Raw genomic sequence first — 22,034 nt, forward strand, 5'->3', positions numbered from 1 at the left:
CAATGCCTACTTCCTGTATACACATCATTGCAGAGCACTGGTGTAACTGGGAGGCTCCAAAAAGAACAATATGAGAGTTATCAATCCATTCTGTGTATTAAGTAGCACAAAGATAGGAAACAGTCTTTTATTTGAATTTCTTTAAAGAGGTGAGAATTTTCAAATTAACTTTTGTGACTTGGTTTGTTGTATGAGAAGAGTGTTAATGAGTGTTTGTTACTTATAAAGAATTTTCTTTGGCACAGTTTAAAGGCTTTGATATGAATTTTCTCTTCTGATATATCTACTACACTGTAGTTTAATCAAAGTTCAGAGTAGCAACAATGTATTTCACAATCTTTTTGGCAAAGAATTTTAAAATTGATGTGGCTCCCACCAACAGAGACTGGAAATGCCTAAAGAAAGCCAACAGAGTTTCTTTTAGGAAATCAGAATTTCTTTGGGCTTTACGGGAATATGAACAATGCTCTTAAGAGTTTACTATGAAGGTCAAGGATCACAATTAAATAATACAAATACACAATCTTTTTTAAATTACTAATTCTCTCATCAGTGTTCTATTTTAATTTCAAAATAAACACAAGATGAAATGATAAATTGCTTCATCAACATATGGAACTACTCAAGATGATGTTGAGAAAAATGCATCTTGAAAACGAATAACCTGTTTCAGAAAAATCTACTTCCAATGTGTGAGAACCTGCCTTCAAAGATAGATAGGACTGAGGGACTTAAGAAAGAGGAGAAGGGACACAGCATTGCACAGAATGAAATTTATTAGGAACCTGGGTATTTGGGGCAGGAGTGAAGCAGGAAGATACCACAGCCCAAGGAAGGAGGACAGTGTTTACATGCTAAGCTAGACAAAAATGGAGCATGACAACTGGACTGTACTGGGCTTTTTCAAATACTAGTAATATGTCCAACTTTGAGAAACAGTCTAGTTGTCAGCGGCTGGCACGATACACTCAGCCATCTTAATGACTTTATCCTACTAGAGGGTTTGTGATGTGTGCAGGGCATCTGATGGGCAGAATGGCAATGATAGCCAAGGCAGTTGTAGTCAGATCATGCTGCCTCCAGATAGCCTCTGACCCCTGACTTTGACGCCTTTTCACACTTGTGGTGCGTTCAATGATAGACACCAACTAAACTGAGTGAAAAGTGGGGCACGGGCCCTAAATTAGCTGTGGGGACACGCATCTCCTATTACCACCCCAAAGTGTTGAAAGTCTAGTAATCCCTCTTGCCACTTTTGCTTCTACCTTTTTCTACCCTGTTGTCTGGCAAGATGTAGAAAATAATCTATATTGAAAAACATTTAACAACTAAATTAAAAGAAAAGATAGAACTGATAAATGATCCTGCAATGATGATGCAGTGTTTTGAGGACCTTTCTAACTACTGTCTCTTAGTGTTTTAATCATGCTATGATCCAAGTGAGAGTATGTGACATTCAGTTTTGATCTGAGACTACAATCATCAGGTGAAAATTGAATGTATATTTTGTTCTGATTTACATTAGTTTTGCAAACATATTTGCCTTTATGATGGCTTTAGAATCGACAATAAATGCAAATATAATTCTACCCTATTTGACCTGGATAAACTAGCCTGCTTTGTTAGAAGGTAAAAATGGATACTAATATCTTTAGAAAATGCTGGAAATTTTCTTAAAATATTTATTTTACATTTTGAGCAATTCTCTGAGAAAATATATCAAAAAACATAAACTTCCTTAATATTGTAATTCTTCAACAAAAAATCCTTAAAATTTCATGTAACAACCATTTTGCTTACCAGGTACCTCTGGCACACATCCTAAACCCTATAGGATAAGCAAAGTCATTAAAATATCAGCCAAGAAGAGCCCGAGAGTCTCAACATTGTACTTCTATTTAATCCTATTTTATGACCATGGATTGATCTTGGTCATAGTTATAGTTTATGAAATAGGAAGCATTATCTATACATTGATTGTTTTCTTTCTTTTTTACTCCACCAGGAAACTAAAACCCAGTGTGTACGAATTGCTACAAAAGGTAAGAGGTTTGCCTTCACTTCTCTTTTTTTAAATCCATTCACCACCTTTTTAAAATGAAAAAGCTTTGTTCCCTGCTTCAGGCTAATTAAATATGGCATTTCTATTACTGAGTATTTGTAGTAGGACCCAGTTAAATCACCAGCCAAGTTTTCTGATCACTTGGGTGTCTTTAACACATAATGGGGTGCTGCATCCCATCCTCTAATACTTGACTAAAGGAATCTTGTTATGAGAATAGGAAGGATTTAGAAAACCTTAGAAAGACTTCTTTCTGCCATTTAGTAAAGGCAGGTCTGTGGGGCTGATCAAGCGATATATTAGGGAAAAAAAACTTAGTAATAGCAGTTGAAAATAGCAAGTCATTTGTTTCAAAACCACTGTAACTTTCTGTGATCCAGGATCATACAAAAAAGAACAAAGCTAATTAATTCAATAAATATATAAAAGTTTAGGTGTGGAGATTGCTCCATATTTTCATCAGTCATATATTTGGATTAAAGATTAATTTTCTTTTTTAATTCTACTAATGTTGAGAGATTACATATGTGATAGCTAATCACCAGGGCAGTTCCTGCTGACTTGACCTATGATGACTCAGTTACCTAATTTCTTTGAGAGGAAAAAATACTGTTATCCTTGAATGAGTGTTTAGAGTTCAAAGTGTGGAGAGGGAATCTCCACATCTCTGTGTTTATAGTCCTTCATTTAAGAGTTATTTGATTGTGCACACGAGGGAGAGATAGCTCCTTCTTCATGTGTTCTAGCAAGAGAAATAATAAAAAGCTGCCTGCATGCAGCCAGGGGCTCCTCAGAGGGTAGTCCTCTGGGTGGATTGTTGCCAGAATTAGTATTAGACCCACATTCATGAGCAGCAGTGGATTCATTGGGGGCTCAAATGATAGCCATATTCTGTGTATACTGGCATTTTTCCTTTTATCATTTTTCTCCATCTAATCATCAATCTGCTCAATTAGCATTTGTGTTTTACTCTTGATTTGTAAAGGCAATATAGATTTTTCCCTTGACTCATGAGAATAAAGAGACTTCACAGAAGAAAAAATAAACATACTTGTTTAATTCAAATACTGATTCCTCATGATAATTTTAAAAAAAATTAAGCAGGCTTTTTTAAAAAGTAAACGGAAAATATATTCAGGGGAATGTAGTGCATAAGAATTATTTTTATTTTAAAAATGTAGCTTACAGATCAGGACTTAGAGTTGAAATTTTTAGTTTAATGACAGAAAACATTAAGTATGTATCACCTGTGCTTCCCAGATTTAAAGTAGAGCTAGTGATATAAAAGGCTCTCACATCAGCCTCTGAAAAATTTCTTTAGCTAGGATAATACTACATTTCTAGAACTCAGGAAAGAAAGCTATAAATGATTCTAAACATTTCAAATTTTCTTTTGCTTTTGAATGACCTGCTTAAGTAACAATTTGTCCTTCTCTGAATACAATTAAAATCATGCTGACAAATACTATGTAATATTTAGATTGCAACTTGAGGTCTTAGAAATCAATCTTACTATGTGGCATAGAATATTTGCCAAAAACAGCAAGAAGAAAGTTTTGTGGTAGTTATTTTAGGTTGACAGAATGGTGCAGTGAGTAAGAGAAAGGACACTGGACTTAGACTATCTGGCTTCACAACTCAGTTTTGTCCCTTAGTAATTCTTTAGCATTGGACAAAGTATATAAGGTCTTATTTCCAAAATAAGAGTACTTGCCCCTTATTTTTATTGAGGATTAAAATAATTTATACAATAGTCCCTTCTTACCTGAAATTTTGCTTCCACTTCTTAAGTTACAGGCAGTCAACCACATCCTCAAATATTAAATGCAAAATTCCAGAAGGAACAATTCTTAAGTTTTAAGTTGTGTGCCATTCTGAGTAGTGTAATAAAATCTCATACTGTCCTGTTCTGTTCTGCCCAGGACTTTCACCATCCCTTTGTCCAGTGTCTCACACAGAATTTGCTACCTAACCATTAGTCACTTAGTAACCACCTGGGTTATCAGAACAATTTTTGAGGTATTGCTTTGCCTTGTGTTCAGGTTAACCTGATTTTATTTAATAATGCCCCAAGCTGCAAGAATAGTGAAGCTGCCAATGTTATTAGAATATATTGTTACAATTGTAATATTTTATTATAATCATTGTTAATTTCTTAATGTACCCAGTTTATAAATTAAACATCATTATAGATATGTATGTAGAGTGAAAAAAAAAAAAACAGTATATAGAGTTTGGGACTATTGTGGTTTCAGGCAACTACTGGAGGTCTTGGAATGTGTTTCCCACAGAGAGGGGGGTGCTACTGTACTGTGAATTTTTATAAATGTTACACATGTGTTAACTGCTGACCTATCATTCTCATAATAACTTTTCACCTTACTTCAGAGAGAAATAATTTATGTTATATAGTTATAAAAGAAATCTGTATAAATGCTAAACTTACTAAACTTTCATGATAGAAATTGCTTAGGGAAAAACTAGGATGATTTTTATTTATTCTTTCAATGTTTCTACCTATATCTGATGTATTTTCTGCTCTGAAGACTTTTACTTATAGGATCTTTACTTATAGGAAAACCACATTTATAAAATATCATCAATTTATCACATGACTATATTTTAAGCTAACACCAGGGAGGTATGGTCAGCTTTGGTATGAAATTTTTTGATATGAAAATAAAAATTTTCTGGGAGGACATTTTGAAGACACAGTTTATAGTCAAAAGAGCATAATCATATTGACCATGAAGGAACTCGAGAAGCCCTCTAATAAAGAACCTGCTCAATAATTAAATGTGTACATGTTGGAAAAAATCTGTTAAGCTACATATGTAAAATGTGTAAATTTTACTATTATAAATGTGCCTATATATCAGCACAAGAGAAGGTAGGTATTTCTCAATTTAAAATAAATAAAAACTAATCAAACATTAAAAATGGCATGACCATAGGTAGAAGCAACAGGTAGTGCACAGGGAATCTCTGCGGTTTGGAGGGCTGTCCTGATGCATGGTTGTAGGTGTGCCTCCATGAACAACATGGGTTGTTACTCTTCATGCCCCTTCCAATGAGTGGGATATCCCTGCCCAGGACTGCCTGGGCCAAACACACAGTGTAGAAAGGACCTTTCTTTATCCTGCAGGACTCCCATGGCATGCCTTGTGTCTCATCTGCCCATCAATCAGACCCTGACCTGGACCTACCAGCATAGACTCAGGTGTGCGTGAAGGTGCTGGAACACTCCTTTCCTAATCTCCTTCCTGCCCAGGTCAGCTTCGTTGAAAAGAACTAGGTTCCCTGGAAATGCTGGAGTTGCTCTATAAGGCTTTCCAGTTTGCAGTGACTTTTCACCACACATACTTGGTTCAAACCATATGTAATAGTGCCCTGCTTTTTCTTGTATTCTTAAATTAGCTAAATTTAATGCTGTCATACACATCATGGTATGATTGTATGATTATCTTATACATCACTGTGACAGGAACAAGTGCAATATAAGAGTCATATAAGTATAACAAATATTTGTTGAATCCATAACTAGAATTTAAACTAAATTTAGGATAGGTGTTTCAGGTATAGTCACAGTACTATCTGAAATTCTAAAAGTATTAGGATAGTTTATGATGTATTAAGACAAATTAATATACAACTGGAGTGGTTCTTTTTTGCCTATTTAAATGTACATTTATATTGTGAAACATATTTTACCTTCTAATACAGAATACTTTTTCCCAAAGTTGAGACCCTATTTGATTCTATGTGGAGCATAGTTGGTTAGAAATATAGTTTATAAACTATATTTAGGATTTATAATCCTAATCTTTCTCTGTATCAGTTTTATTCAAATGAATTTTCTTGTGAATTCAGTGATAATCAATGATTTTTTATTCATTCAAATGGCTACTTGTTAGGATAAATTCAAAGATAGTTTAGCTGAAATTCTCTCCTCGACTTGATCACTGCTATTCTTATAACTATTTCCTATTCTATAGCTTCTTTCCTCTCCTGCTGTGCACATTTCAATATGAAGGGCTTATTCTATTGATTTAGTCAGAATTAAAGATTGCGATGTATCAGAGCAGAGGGTCCAAAGGAAATCTATTACCTCTTAAGACTTAGATTCTGGAAGTAATCATTAAGATAAAAGATTGAAATTCTATTAAGTGCTATATGAATGAATATAACTCAATGTCACAAGAATGTATCATGTTTTGTTAAGGAGAACCTCTTTGACTTCATTAGATGTATTTAATTTTTATAGTCAAAGTAAAAATAAGAACTCTGAATATCTTTTATGGTTCTTAAACATAATATTAGATCTAAAAATCAAAAGGGGCCATCATGTGTGCTCTTTCAGTCTTCTTTTCATAATACTTTGAATTATTCTTAATGTTGGCACCATTATCTCATACCTAATGCACATCTGGAATAATCTGTGTCTAATGATTTCTTCTTAAGTCACCACAAAATAGACACTATCTTTCTACCCCTATTGTTAGAGTAAGTAGAATTTCTTCCCATCTTGTTTCCAGAAAAATATACTGCTCACCAAAGCAGAAAAGGCCATGAGCTGAAGATCTTCAAAAGGTTATGCTCACTCTTCAGTCCAATCCTCAATGAGCTGGAAGTTAAATAATTTTTTTAATTTAAAATCAGGGAGATTATTATTTGCATGTGGAATATTATGCTTCTGATTATATCTGATAGAGTCATAGTAATAAGATGCTAGTAGATAGGGATGAATAAGAAAAGTAAATAGCAAAAGGAAGAATGGTATAGGGAAAAAGGGTTAAGTGGTTCTCAGTTTATCCTTGCTACCTACTTCCAGATGAGTCATGAAGTAGGCAGGTGGTTTTAGTCAAGTTTTTCACTGCTATGACTAAAAGCCCCAACCAGAACAATTGTAGAGCAAGAAAGGTTTATTTAGGGGCTCATGGTACATTGTTTCAGAGGCCTCAATCCATAAGAGGCAGGCTCCATTCCTTGGGGCCCAAGGTGAGGCAGAACATCATGGCAGAAGAGGGTGGCAGAGGGAAACAGCTCACATAGATGATCAGGAAGAGAGAGAGACTCCACTCACCAGATACAAAATATAACCCAAAACCAATTCCCTTCTCTTCCTGTCACATCCTACCACTTCAGTTACCACTCAGTTAATTCCTATCGGGGGATAAATTCCCTAATTGGGTTAAGACTCTTATAACTCAATCATTTGTCCTCTGGACCTTCTTGCATTGTCTCACACATGAGCTTTTGTGGTACACCACATCTGAACCATAACACAGATGGTGACCGAAGGAGTTTCCATAGACAGCACTTAACTCTACCTATAAATACTCATTTTCTTGGCATGAATTCTTAAGAATAACTCAAGCATTTTTATAGTTTTAGAAATTAAAACTTGTTACCACTCTTTCCTGAGAAGCCCACTGGCTTACATTTATGGCTCAGTCTATAGGACAGGAGGGATGGCATTAATGCTAGAGATGATCAAACTGTCACTATTCATTTCATAAAGGACCGTTTCTAATCTAAATAATAATTGTATAACCAAATACTTGGGGAAAACGGGAAAATAGCAGATTCCCCTTGGGGAAAACCCAGGGGAAGTAACCGAAAATCCATTTCAGAAAATAATTCATTAAGATTGATGATTATATAATTAATGTTAAAAATCAATAGCTTATTGGCAACAATTATTTTCAATATACAATATGTCTAAATAAACCAGAGTAAGAATATACCTAATGAGAGATACATAATACTTCTACACTGAAAAATACAATATGTTATTGAGAGAAACTAAACAAGACATAAATGAATAGAAAGACATGCCAAGTTCCTAGGTTAGATGACTCAGTATTGGTAAAATGTCAGTTCTTCCTATATGAATCTATAGACTGAAAACAATCAGAAATCTAATTTCTTTCAAAATGGACAGTCTGATTCTGACATTAAAATGGAAATGCAGAGGACCAACAAAATTCATGGAAATCCTAAAGAAAAATAAAGTTTCTGGATGTCATCAAATCCCATTATAAAGTTCTATCAATTCAGTGTACTATTAGGATACAAATAGATAATCTGATTAATGAAAGAGAAAATACAGACCCAGACATACACATATGTGGTTACCTTATTTTTGACAAAGGTAAAACTCCAGGGAGAAGGGAAAGAGATACTCTCTTCAACAAATGGTACTGGTTTTCAATCTATATGGAAAATGTTTTTGACTGCTAATCACAATATGTTAAAAAAACATGGAACTAAATGTCAAAAGTAAAACATTATAGATTTTAGAAGGCAACACAGGAAAACTACTTCTTGGTGTCAGAATAGACAGAGGTTTCTTAACAGGTGACAAAAACTGTGCTCTTCATTAAAAAAAAAAAAATGATAAGTTCCATGTAAGACCATCTTTTCATCAGAGACCACTATATGCAGATCAAAATACTTATGGTAAGAAAAAAATAATTACAATAAATATATCCCCCAAAAGACTTGTATTTAAAACTTTTAAAATATTACAAATCAATAAGAAAAGGAAATAAGTCTATTAGAAAGTTGACAAATTAACATTTAACAGAAAAGGATATCCAAATAATCAATAAATCTATGAAATGATACTCAACAAGAAAATACAAATTGAAACCACAATATGATTCCTTTATGGTAAAAGTGAAAAGTGTAGAAGATACCAAACATTGGTAAGGATGGAGAGCAACTGAAAATCTTATGCTGTGCTGCTGGTAGAAGTTAACATAATATAATCACTTAGAAAATTGCCCAGCAGCACACATTGAAGGTACACTAATCAGTAGCCCAGTAATTCCATTCCTAGGAATATTCTCAAAAGAAATATGTGTGTGGGTGCACCAAAAAACATGTAGTACAAAGCATATAGCAGAAGTATTTGCAAAAGCCACAATCTGAAAACACCTAACAATAGTCATTAGTACACTGGTTATATTGATTGAGTATATTCACACAATTGCAATGCTCTAAAGCAAAGAATATAAACATCTATACTTACACACATACTGTACATGAAAAAATAAGCATCATTTGAATGAAAAAGCTATAGAATATACTCTATTCTATTCTATTCTATAAAATGAAAAATAAAATGCCTACTGAAAGAATAAAGTTATGTGCAATTTCTATATAGATGTATGACAATTTAAATATATGATCCAGATATATATCTGTGTGAGGGGTTCCTGAGACTACTCTGGGTTTGGTGATTCTCTAGGAGGTCTTCCAGTCATGTTCAAGAGTGGTTTTCATGGCTGTGACTGATTACATAAAAGTATACAAAGCAAAATTAGCAAAGGGAAAATTCACATGACCAAAGTTCAGAGGAGACCAGAAACAAGTTTCCAAGGAGCCACAGAACATTCTTAATTTCTCCAGGATTGAATTGGGGCAACATAAATGAAATAGCTATCAGGGAAGCTAGTTAAAGATTTAGTGCCCAAGATTTTTATTGGGTGCTAGTCACATAGACATCCTCTGCTTAGCAGAATGGAGATTTTTTATTTCCCCAAAAGGAAGGCATGTTTCTGCATGAACCACTTTGTTTGCATAATTTGGGGACAGTAATCAACTCTTAACAATCATGAAATGATGAGAACCCTCTCCAAATCCAAGTTCCTTGACACCAAGTTCCCTGACACCAGCCAAGGCTTGCAAACGGCCTTTCTGTAAATAGCAGTCAGGCCTCCTGGTTAACCTTTCCTGGACAATATCTATCTAAAATGTCCCAAGAGATTAAAAAAATTGAAATTGGAGAGAATCACAAATGTTATACATACTATATAGAAAGTAGAACATTTGATATTTGAAAAATGATTAATTATAATTGATTATAAGGGAAGGAGAAATGTGAATGTGAGTAATAATTTAATGACCCCCATTTGTTGAGGGGATTGGTATAATCTAGTCACCCATGGATTGAGGCCTCCTCTAAGCTTGCTCTAGCTAGAGAATATGGGCTTGTTAGTGATTTAAAACACTCTGAAAAGCAATTCTTGAAAATACTTATTAGAACCTTTTAAGAAATTATATTTTATTTTGTCATTTGCCTTTAGGATTATGTATCCACTCACACCTCAGTTCATTGTTTCAGTTAGTCTTTGTGAATAATGAAGCAATTTTGTCTTCCCACTACCTATTTTTAACTGTTTTTCAATACCCAATGTATATATGATTTGGGTTTTCAGACTCTTTCCTGAATAGGTAAGTATAGATCTGTGAGGACATATTTCATATATGAGAAAAGAAAGTAACAGAAAAACCAAACTAACGTGTAGTTTGCGAATTGTGGTGATACATAAAACTAATATTGAACAGAAGATTAAGGGAAGATAGAGTAATAAATGGTGGGAACATTCTATCTAACCATAAAAACCTGACTTTAGGCCCTTCATTGATGTTCCTTACTCAGATTCACTATTACTGAACCAAATCTGGAAACCAGTGAAATTAAAGAGGAGAAGGGGAAAAAACACAGAAGTAGCTTCACAGAGGCATCTGTAGGTCATCCCCAAATCATATTTCACTTAGAACGAGCATCAACCTAAAGTGAACAAACAGGAAAAAAAGAAAGCCATGTACTCCACTTTGCTTATGCTGATCCCAGGATTACTTCCAGGACTAGCAGGCCTGGGAACTGATCTATGGATCCTGTGGTTAAAGCAACCAGTGTTTAGGAATGCCATTAGCAATGGGAGAAATGCTGAGGCAAAGACTTGAGAATATTAAGATGATGGAAAGAAAGAAAAATTATAATATAAAATAAAGACATCAGTAAAAAAATTCTGTTTTACCAAATAAATGAATGGGTAGAAAAGGATAGGAAAAAAGACATCTCACTCTCTATTCATTATTTAAATTTTCAGCCACATTTACATTATAAAAATTAAACTAGCTATCATAGGGTTAGTTTATTTATATGTGTAAGCTATAGATTATTTTTAACTTAAAATATTTCTTTTCAGTTTGGGCTATTGTTTTACATGTATTTTTCTCATTCTTTGATAAGTTCTTTTTAAAGTTCTGCGGGAGTATTGTTTTTAAAAATTGGAATCTGTGGATTTTTTATGAAAATAAACTTCATAACCCTCTGTTCACTAAAGATAATGTACAATGAAATGGTGTTGAACATAATTAATTTTAAGGATTGATGTAAGACCAACAATAATAGATATTAACTTTCTAGTAAAGTACCTTACATGTGAGACATTTTCAGTAAATGTCTATTATAGCTCCTTCTTATTATTTTCATTGTTAACATTCATAATTACTCATGGTTAGGAAGCTAAGAGAAGGATTTTATGGAGTAAGTAGCATATTAAATTGTACTTTGAGAGATGGATGTTATTTTGTCAGTTGGAAATGAAAAGCAAGATAATTCAAGATAGAAGTAATTAGGTAGAACAAAAGCTTGAGGACTGGAAAATATATCATCGTATACCAAAAGAATAATGGTTTCATAGTATAGTAAGTCTCATTTATGTTGAATGTAGAGGAAGAAAAGACTAGAAAGTTTATATTCCTGTTTGACAGGGCCTTGATATCCAACTGCACTGAAAAGACAACAGTCACAATGAGAGTTTTTGAAAGGATGGCAACTAAATTCCAGTTCTCTGTAATATTTTCAGTATTTAAAAAAAAAAAAAAAAAACAACTCTTAATAGCACATATATTACATTGATGCAGGAAGAGAGTAGAAGTGAGAAAAAAAAAAAAAAGTATTTGAAAACTTGGTGCAGACTTTCCCCCCTTCTTTCCCAGCCTTTTCTCTTCCCACATTTCTTAAGCAGTTCATCCCAAATCCATTAAGGTAGAGCAGAGCAAGAACATATGCACAGCTGGAATGGGGAAAAGCTGCAGACCAGGTCAGAGCCTGAGCATGTGAGGGAGGCAGTCCCACAGAGCAGTACTGGGCTTAGTGTCAGAGACTGATCAGACTTATGTCATCAGCATGGGTGGGTGGCATAGCCCAGTCTGGGTAGTCCAAGTTTGTTTAGGGAGGAGCAGGTATCTACATGCGGAGCTAGGATACTGGGGCTTTGGAGTCCAAGAAGAAGGGTGGCTATGTAGGGGAAACACATGGCATGGGGTGTTGGAGCCCAAATGAGGTGAAAAAACTTTGGGTAAGGAACACCAAATTGAGTTGTGTGGAAAATATGTCAACCAAGGAGGGCAGCCCATGCAGTGTGTTGAATAGCATTAACCTAGGTGGATGAACCTCCAAGTAGAAATGTGTTCATGTATAGGATGACTGAATCTGTGTGGAATGAGGAGCACAAACACACAGGGGTAGAAGTGACAGCTGAGAGGGCAGAGGTAACACACAAACAGACACACACACACACACACACACACAGAAGGAGAGAGAAACATGAAGGTGTGTGTGTGTGTGTGTGTGTGTGTGTTTCATAACTCAGGTGATGACTCAGTTCACTGAGAGGACCTGGGAATAATGACACACTAATAATAGTAAGCACCCATAGTATCCAAATTTTGGTGTCTAAATACCATTATCCAATAAAAGTAACTGGAACTTCTTGAAGACATGACTAAGTCTATACCTGGAAGAGGAAAAATAAAAGATGAAACCAGAACTTTAAAAAAGTGGTTTTTGTATGAGATGGGAACTTTGTATAATTTGCATGCTTGACATCTTTAGACTCAGGTCTCTACTTAAAAATAATTTTATATTTTCTGATACTGGTTTGCTTTTTATTTTTACATATAATTTATAACATTGCTCTTATTCAGTATATGTTCATACATACACATAATTATTTGTAAGTCAGAAGCTAAACATCTTATGCCATATTGTCATACAGTATTTATATTGTGGCATCTTTATTTTTTCATAAGAAAATTGTTTAATAAGTAACACTTCTATTGTTAGATAATAGTGAATCACACAAACATTATATAAAGTATAATAAAATATACTCAAAAGATTTTCTAAAGTATTTCCCTGGAACTATGCTTCATTCACATTAAACTAATAAAGAGATCCATTTCAATTGAAATTTTCTTTTTTCTCAGAAATATTTAGCATACTGTGTCATTTAAAATTTTCTCAATACATAAATAATCATTTATAGAGCCTTCTACTCATTTACACAAAATTATTCTTAACGTAAAGCAAGCAACTATTAATAAGAACCAAGAGGCTGAATAATTCTCTGTGATAAGACTAAGAAACAAATCTTGACTTCAGCGCTAGTAGGCATTTTAACCATGTATGACAGTATTTTTAAAAAGTCAGTATTACAAAGTTTGTAAATCATGAAAACAACTAATGTTTATTTAATTCTTTTATTTATCTCTCTTTTGCTGTCTATTTTCTAATTGCTAGATAAAGAGAATGTTTTTTTAAAAAGAATTTTCTTCATAATCTTAATTTTATCTCAAACATCTCATGCTGTTTTCTCAAATCTTCATCCGTGCCCTTTCTCTGAGTGTGCAGATGGCTTCAAATGGCTTTTTAAGTGACAGACATTCAAAAATAACAAACATGAGAAGAAAAGGAAGACCAAATCTGTCAAGTTACAGTAAAACTACAGAAGCTCTGCTTGTAACTCCATGTGTGTAAGAGCCATCCTCACAGAATCTTAGTGAACTTAAACTTCAGGACAAATCTTAAGTCTCCTCTCTTGACTCAGAAGGTTGAGGGAGGAGGATCACACGTTCAAAGCCAGCTTCAACAATTCAGTGAGACCTTAAGCAACTTAGTAAGACCCTATTTCAAAATTAAAAAAAAAAAAAACTTAAAAGGGGGTCTGGAGATGTGACTTAGTGGTTGAGTGCCCATGGATTCAATCCTTAGCACCAAAAATAAATAAATAAAAATGAAAAATAAAACAAAGTCTCCTCTCAAACAGTAGCCTTGTGCATTATCCCTTGCTGAACTTACCATAGGAGAAGGTGGTTTAAAAATAGAGGTGAGGCCTAAAGAAATACATTTAAATTGGTTTCACACTCTAAAATCCTAACCTTAATTTCTTAAATTTTACTAAGAGACCTCTTTATACCACTTTTTTAAGCTGATGGAGATGGGGGTCAACAGGGATGGTTCAGTCAGGTTGTTGAGAAACTAGACCGGGTAAGGCTTTTCTTGGTCCTTTGGATGATTAGCTGTGAGGAAGCTGCTTGCCCTTCTGAAAATGTGTACCCAGTGCACCCCACTCTGTCATCTTTCCTGAGCCTGAGTGCTCTTGCTGGTATTCACATTCTTTTCTCCTGCAAGGGAACAAGCACCTGTCATTCTTCCTACTTCTTGTTTGTAATAATTAATCTGATGTGAGGTATCATTTTCCTTGAACTCAGAAGAGAGAAAATTATGTAAAAGTATCCTAGTCATAGAGTCATGGATTTCAGCCCAAGGGAAATGAAAGCATATCTAAGTAAAGCCAAGCCAGGACCAAGTACAATTTTAATAAAACTTTAATCAATGTTACATGACTTGGAACTAACCTTTGTTAGAAACCAGTACTTCCTTTGCTTTGTCAGTCTTTATCATTATAATTCTTTTTTTAATAGAAAAATACTAACAAATTAACAAGTAATGGATTGTTCAACCTGTTTGAAAAACTAAAAAAAAAAAAAAAAAAAAAAAAAAAAACTTGCATTTGAAAACCTAGAGAATTAAAAAGTAGTATTTTCACAATGGATTCAAGTCTGAATGGCTGAATGGTCAGGTTACTTATTACTCAGAAATTTTTTATCAGAATGAACTCCCTGGATGGATGGTAAAGTTTACAAGGGTGGAGGTGAATATCTCCTTATATCTGTTTCAAACAGATGAAATTGTTAATAACAATTATTATTCAGAATATTGTTCAGTAGAATAATTTGGAATTATTCTTCTTTTCCTTGCCCTGAAGCTGTATCCGTTTTCACCTGGGCATAATGGTGCACACCTACAATCCCAGAGATTCAGGAGGCTTAGATTCAGAGCTTAAAGGTTAACTTGGACAATTTATTTAGACCTGATCTCAAAATAAAATAAAAAAGGAGCCGAGAATGTAGCTCAGTAGTAGAACACCACTGGATTCAATCCCCAGTTCTGGAAAAAGGAAAAAAAGAAATTCAGTTTTCTTTTTTTTCTATTACAGATTTATCATATTTATGTACTTTAAAAAATAATACAAAACATTAATACAAATAGCAATACTTTTTCTATTTTTGCATTCCCCCAATCCCAATCCAAATTATTCTAGACTTAGAATTGACAAAAATAGAGAAATTTTTTGCCTGAGTTCTTAATTTCCCTTCTCTCTCAATTAATTTTCATCATATTCTCTCATATTAATAGTTCACCATGAGGAAAATATTTTTTAAAAATAGGTAAACTTTTATCTCCCTCCCCTGAAGAATATTACTGTAAATAGAGGAAGCAAATGACATGAATGACTTTGACTCGAGAAGCTTATGATCTAATTCTTCACACTAAAATAAAGTGAGAAAAAAATTAAAGTCTAAAGAAATGCAGTAAAAATTTTATACGTAATGTAAGTGATCCATAGATATCCTGGAAAGGGAGTTTTGAAAAACAGCAATGGTTTCTTATGGAAGTGTCTGAGAAATGATGAATTTTAATCTATCTTGTGAAGTCATTTGAACTTTTAACAATGTGACTGGCATAAGCAAAAAACAGAACGGTCGAAGCTAACAAGTTTCGTGAGGATCTCCCTGAACCCAATCGTTCATTATTCAACAGGGAAATTTTAAACACCACTTACATATCAGTCCTGATTCTTGGTGACAGAATTAGAGTGGTGAACTAAGCATGCCACTTCTGTGAAGGAACTTGTATTTTAGAGGGGGAGACAGACAATGTGCATGTACAAATAATCAAAGGAGTTTAAAATTGTTGATATATTCAAGGAAGAAACAGAATAGTATGATGTAGTGTCAAGTGAATTCCCTGAGTAAAGCTAAGTCTGGTAGGATTTCAGATAAATCCTCTCTGAAGTCTCTGAAGTGATGTTTGAGCTGGGACTTTAATGAAACAAAGAAATAAAACCCATTATATAAATTGCCTGAAAAGCTTACAAAATAAAAGAAAGAAACTTTGGATATTCTAGGAATAGTGAAGATCACAAAAGCCTTGTAAACTATTGTAGAGAGTTTTTGCAATTTGCTTTAAGTGTAAAGGAAAGCCACTGGAGCATCGAAACAAGGAATCATGATTTCCTTTGTGCTTTTAAGGATTACTCTGGATGCTCCATGGAATAGAAGATAATGTCAGTTTGTGTTAAAAGAGCACACATTACTTAAAAGGATACTGATATCACTTTTTTCCTCTCCATTTAGTATGATGTTGGTTTTGTGTTTGTTGTATATACACCCTTTATGATATTGAGATAAGTTTCTTCCACCTCTAATTTCTTCAGTGTTTTAACATGAACAGGTGCTGAATTTTATCAGAGGCTTTTTCTGCATCAGTTTAGATGATCACATGATTTTTTTTTACCATAATTCTATTTATGTGGTGAATGACACTCACTGATTCGTGTACGTTGAACCAGCCTTGTATCCTGGAATGAAGCAAACTTGATTGTGGTATATGACTTTCATAATGTGTTATTGAATGCATATTGCTGATATTTTATTTAGGATTTTTGTGTCTATGTTTATAGGGATATTGGTATGTTGTTTCTGTCCTTGATGTGTCTTTGTCTGGTTTGGGGTCCAGGTGATACCTGCTTCATAAAAAGAATTTGTCTTCCTTTCTACTTCATGGAATAATTTGAGGAAGATTGGCATTAGTTCTTCTCTAAAGACCTGGTAGAATTCGGCTGAGAATTCATCTGATTCTAGGCTTTTCTTTATTGGAAGACGTAGTCACTGATTCAGTTTTGTTGTTTGACATTGATCTGGTTTAGGTTTTCTATATTCTTTTGTTTCAATTTTGGTAGGTCATATGTGTCTCGAAATTTGTCAATGTCTGCTAGAATTTCTACTTATTGAAATATATGGTCAATATGAAATATTGAACTATATTTTCAAAATAGTTCCTAATGATCCCCTAGATTTCAGAAGTATCTGTGGAAATATCCCCTTTTCAACTCTAATTTTGTTGATTTGGGTCTTCTCTCTTTTACTTAATTGAGCTAACGGTTTATTAATCTTTTTTTTTATCTTTTCAAAGAACCAAGTATTTGTTGCATTGATCATTTGTATTTTTCAAAGTCACTAATTTTAGCTCTGATCTTTATTTCCTATATTCTGCTGGTTTTTAAATTACTTTATTCTTGCTTTTGTAGGACCTTGATGTCTAGCATTAGATTATTCTTAGGGTCTGGTTTTATTTTATTTTTTGTAGGCACTCAATACTATACATTTTTTTTCCTCATAGAATAGCCTTCATACTATCCCAGAGGTTTTGATATGTTGTCTATCTGTTCTCATTTGCATAAGAATTTTTTAAAATTTTTTTCTCTGATTTCTTCTACGACCTATTCCTTCGTCAGAAGTGTATTATTAAATCTCCATGTGTTATCCATGTATTAAAATGGTTTCTGATTTTTGTCTTGTTATTGACTTTTAATTTCATTCCTTTATTATCTGTCAAAATGCAAGGAATTGTCTTAATTATTTTTGTATATTCTAAGACTTGCTTTGTATCCGAAGCATGGTATATTCTGAAGAATGTTCCATGTGCAGCTGAGAAAAAAGTGAATTTGTTTGTTGGTGGAGAAACATTCTACAGATGTCTATCAGGTCTATTTGATAAGTAGCACTTTAGGTCTGAAGAATCTTAATGACTGGAAGATCTCTCTATGGAAAGGAGGAGGTAAAAGATGTCTACAATGAAAATTATAGAACAAGAACACTGAAGAAATTGAAGAAGACCTCAGAAGGTGGAAAAACTTCCCATGCTTTCAAATAGGAAGAATTAATAATGTCAAAATGGTCATATTACCAAAAGTGATCTACAAATTCAATGGGCTTCCTATCAAAATACCAATGACATTCTTCACAGAAGAAGAAGAAAAAAATAGTCCTAATGTTCAATATGGAAGAATGAAAGACTGACAATAGACAAAGCAATAATGATCAGTAAGAGTAATACTGGAAGCATCACAGTGCAAATATACTACAGAGCTATAGTAACAAAAAAACTGCATGGTTTTGGCATAGAAGCAGACATGATGGAATAGAGTAAAAGACACAGAGACAAATACACATAAATACAGTCACTTAATCCTTGAAAAAGGTACTAAAACATTCTTTGGAGATATGACAACGTCTTTAAAAAGTGGTGCTGGGAAAACTGGATATCCACATGTAGCTCAGTGAAACTATAGGCCTATCTCTCATGTCAACTCAAAGTGGATCAAAGACATAGGAGTCAGACCAAAAAGATGGCAACTAGAAGAAAACAGGATCAACACTCCCACATCAGCCTCGGCTCTAACTGCCTTAATAAGACTCTTAAACCTCAAGAAATAAAACCAAGAACCAGTAAGTGGGATACCATAAAATTAAAAAGGTTTTGTACAACAAATAAACAATTAAAATGTAAAGAGAGAGCCTACAGAGTGGGAGAAATTCATTGCCATCTACCTTTCCAACAATGGATTCATATCCAGAATACATAAAGAACTCAAATTCTTACCACTGAAAGAAACTAATTACCTAATAAATAAATGTGCAAATGATCTAAACAACATTTCTCTAAAGAGAAATTACAAATGGCCAACAAATATATAAAGAAATGTTCAACATCCTTAACAATCAGGGAAATGCAAATCAAAACTACACTGAGCTTTTCTCTCAATTAGAATGACAATCACCAAGAATCCAAATAACAATGCTGATGAGGATGTGGGAGGAAAGATACTTTAGCACATTGTTGGTGGGGCTGCAAATTAGTACAATGCTAAAAAGCAGTATGGAGATTCCTGAAAAGACTAGAAATGGAACCAAAATATGACTCAGTTTTCCAACTACTTGGTATTTATGTGAAAGATTTAAAATCAGCATACAGTTGTGATACATTCATACCAATATTTATAGTAGCACAATTCGTAATAGCCACATCATGAAACCACCCTAGGTTATATAAATGAATAAATAAAATATATACACAATGGGATTTTACTCAGTCATAAAGAATAAATTATATCATTTACTAGTAAATGGATGAAACTAAAGAACATCACACTTAGTGAGAAGAGCTAGATTCAGAAGGTCAAGGGTCAAAAGTTTTCTATCATATGTAGAAGATAAAGAGAAATAATTTTTGAATGGGGGTATCTTATGAAAATAGAAAGGCTAGTGGAGTAGACAAAGGAAATTGAGGGAAAGAGAAGAGGAATGGCAAAGGGAAGGACCTGCAGAATGAAATCATCCAAAAGAAGCTATGTGCATGTAGGAATATGTCACAATGAGTTCCATTTTTATGTATAACTATAATGCACCAGTTAAGAAACAATAAATAAATAGAAGAAAGACCAGTAGAATAAATGAAGGATTTCAGGGGGAAGAAGGAGAGAAGGGAAAAGAGAAGTGCTGAATATTGAGAGCAAATTGTATGTTATATGCTTGTATGAATATTTCAAAATTATCTCCAATACTTGGCATAAGTGTGATGCACTAAAAAATAATTAAAAAGGATACTGCAATTGTGCATGCAAGACACGATGGTGGCTAGAACTAATGTAGTGTCAATGGAAATGAGATACAAATCCATGGGACTTGTTGATAAACTAAATGTAATAAATGAAGGAAAGTGAAGTTAATGCCAACAGGTTTTCGACTTGTGTAACAAAGTGGATCAGTTTGCTATTACATTTGGTTGTATGATACTTTACAGGAAAGTATTCTCTTTGAAATCTAAGAGTTGAAATTCCTGAGTTAATTCAATGCTATTCTAACAATATGAGGATTGAAATGTAGGATTTGTTGTAGAAGAAAAATTATCATTAGAAAAATAGATTAATAAAATTTTCAAAAGTTATTGAGCACTTACATTTTACAAAGACTTTCCTAGTTAATTCTGGAGAAATTTAGGAATTTCATGAATATTCTTTCAATTTTTCTAATGAACTGATTTTAAATTTGAAATCAATGCTTATACATACAACTCTTTTATGTGCAGAATATTAACAAGTATCTCCCTTTAAATTTTTCCATAAATTTATTTCTGAATAAATGTAAAAAAATAAAACTTTTCTTCCTAATTCTGTTTAAGTATATATTGAAATTGCAAGAATAATTACTAAGAAGATGCTATCATTTGCCATTGCATATTGATAATGGACAAATATAATATTAAAGTAAATAATTCTTATATTATTGCTTCTGTCATCCTAATCCCCTGATTTCACATTTACCACCTAACACATTTTCACTGATTGCCTTTATAATAAGAAATAAAAGTGGTATCAGTTTATAAGTCAGTTTTAACTTACAAACTTATTAATAAAATATTCCATTTAATATTTCTTTTACCAAATTATATTGTGCTAAAAAGTTTGAAACCCCCAAGGTAAGTCATTTCACTCTACTGATAGATAAGCAGTCTGATGTTCAGTGATAACTTGATTTTCTCAGGCAGAATGGACTATTGAAAGTGTTAAATCAGAAATCCATTTTCTGGGAGCTGGGGAGATAGCTAAGTCAGTAGAGTGCTTGCCTTGTAAGCACAAGGCCCTGGGTTTGATCCCCAGCACCCAAAAAAAGAAATCCATTTTCTGTATTTTTTTTTTTTCAGGGAGCCACATTTATTCTACACTGCCAATCTAGAATCACTAGCTTAAATGTTATAGATATTTAGTCTCCTTCTTTATATCATACAAGGCAATATAATCACCAGATGCCCATGATAGTAATTATTTCTGTAATGTGATTAAAGAACAATATAGAGATTTTTACATGGTATAGTAATACTGATAGCATCTAACTGAGGCTGCCATTTGTTTCTTAGAATCTTATTATTCAGAGTTTCATTCGAATAATAGCAAATTCTAAATTTAATTCTAGTACATTGCTCTAAGTGACTACAGAGGAGACTAAAATACCTTTACTTTATAACTGATATAATATTTTCATAGATATTTATCACAAAGCAAAGATGGCAAGACTCATGATATCTCCTGCACAATTCTTTTTTAAAGCCATCAAAACCAAAGCAGTAAACATTTTAAGATAATTATATTCTGTTAAGTATACATTGTTTGTAGTCTACCTTTAAACCCCAAATGCTGTAAAGGTGATGCTGCTGTTCATGGCAGAAATGACCTTGCCATGGGAAAATGATCTCTCAGACTTTCCATGTGGACCCAGTGTCATCCCATGAGTCCTTATAAATGGAAATAGAAAGGATCAAAGTCAGAGAAAGGATGTGATGCTAGAAGCAAAATTAGAGTGATGTGCTTTGAAGAAGAGTGAGGCCATATGCCCAAGGATACAGGTTGCCTCTAAAAGCTGGGGGAAGTAAGGAAAAAGAACCTTCCCCTTGCACCTCCAGATAAACAAAGTTCTGCCAACATCTTGATTTTAGTCCCATATGTCTCACTGAGGACTTCAAACATCCAGAACTGTAAGATAATAAAGTTTGTGTTGTTTTAGCAAACAAATTAATCATAATTAGTTACAGCACTAAAAGCTAATTAATACAAGTTTTGAAAGCTGGAAGAATATTCCTACTATAATTAGTACTCTAAAAATTGTGGACTTGATTTTGGAATTGGATAGTGGACAAAAGCTTGGAAGAATTTTGAGGAGCACTATAGAGAAAGCCTAGATTTCTTTCCACAGACTTCTAGCAAAAGTATGAATTTTATAGCCTTCTAAGTAGAGCTCAGGAGACGATGAAGAACATGTTATTGGAAACTGGAGGGAAAGGAATCCTTGCTATAAGGTAGAAGTTAGCTGAATGTGTCCTGCAGTCATGTGGAAAGGAAAATTTATAAAGGATGCATTTGGATAGGAC

General features: G+C 33.6%; 1 protein-coding gene across 4 annotated transcripts in view; it reads left to right on the plus strand.

Annotated features, from left to right (window-relative positions):
* PTPRK (protein tyrosine phosphatase receptor type K) overlaps positions 1-22,034 on the plus strand; it is a 561,297-nt gene that overhangs the window by 466,451 nt on the left and 72,812 nt on the right. For all 4 annotated transcript variants that reach the window (XM_079148159.1, XM_079148160.1, XM_079148158.1 and 1 more), the window contains exon 13: positions 2,006-2,042. In XM_079148159.1, the coding sequence (XP_079004285.1) occupies positions 2,006-2,042 (37 nt within the window). The remainder of the gene's footprint in view (positions 1-2,005; positions 2,043-22,034) is intronic.

This window comes from Sciurus vulgaris (genome assembly GCF_902686455.1).
Source record: "Sciurus vulgaris genome assembly, chromosome: 7".
Classification (NCBI taxonomy): Eukaryota; Metazoa; Chordata; class Mammalia; order Rodentia; family Sciuridae; genus Sciurus; species Sciurus vulgaris.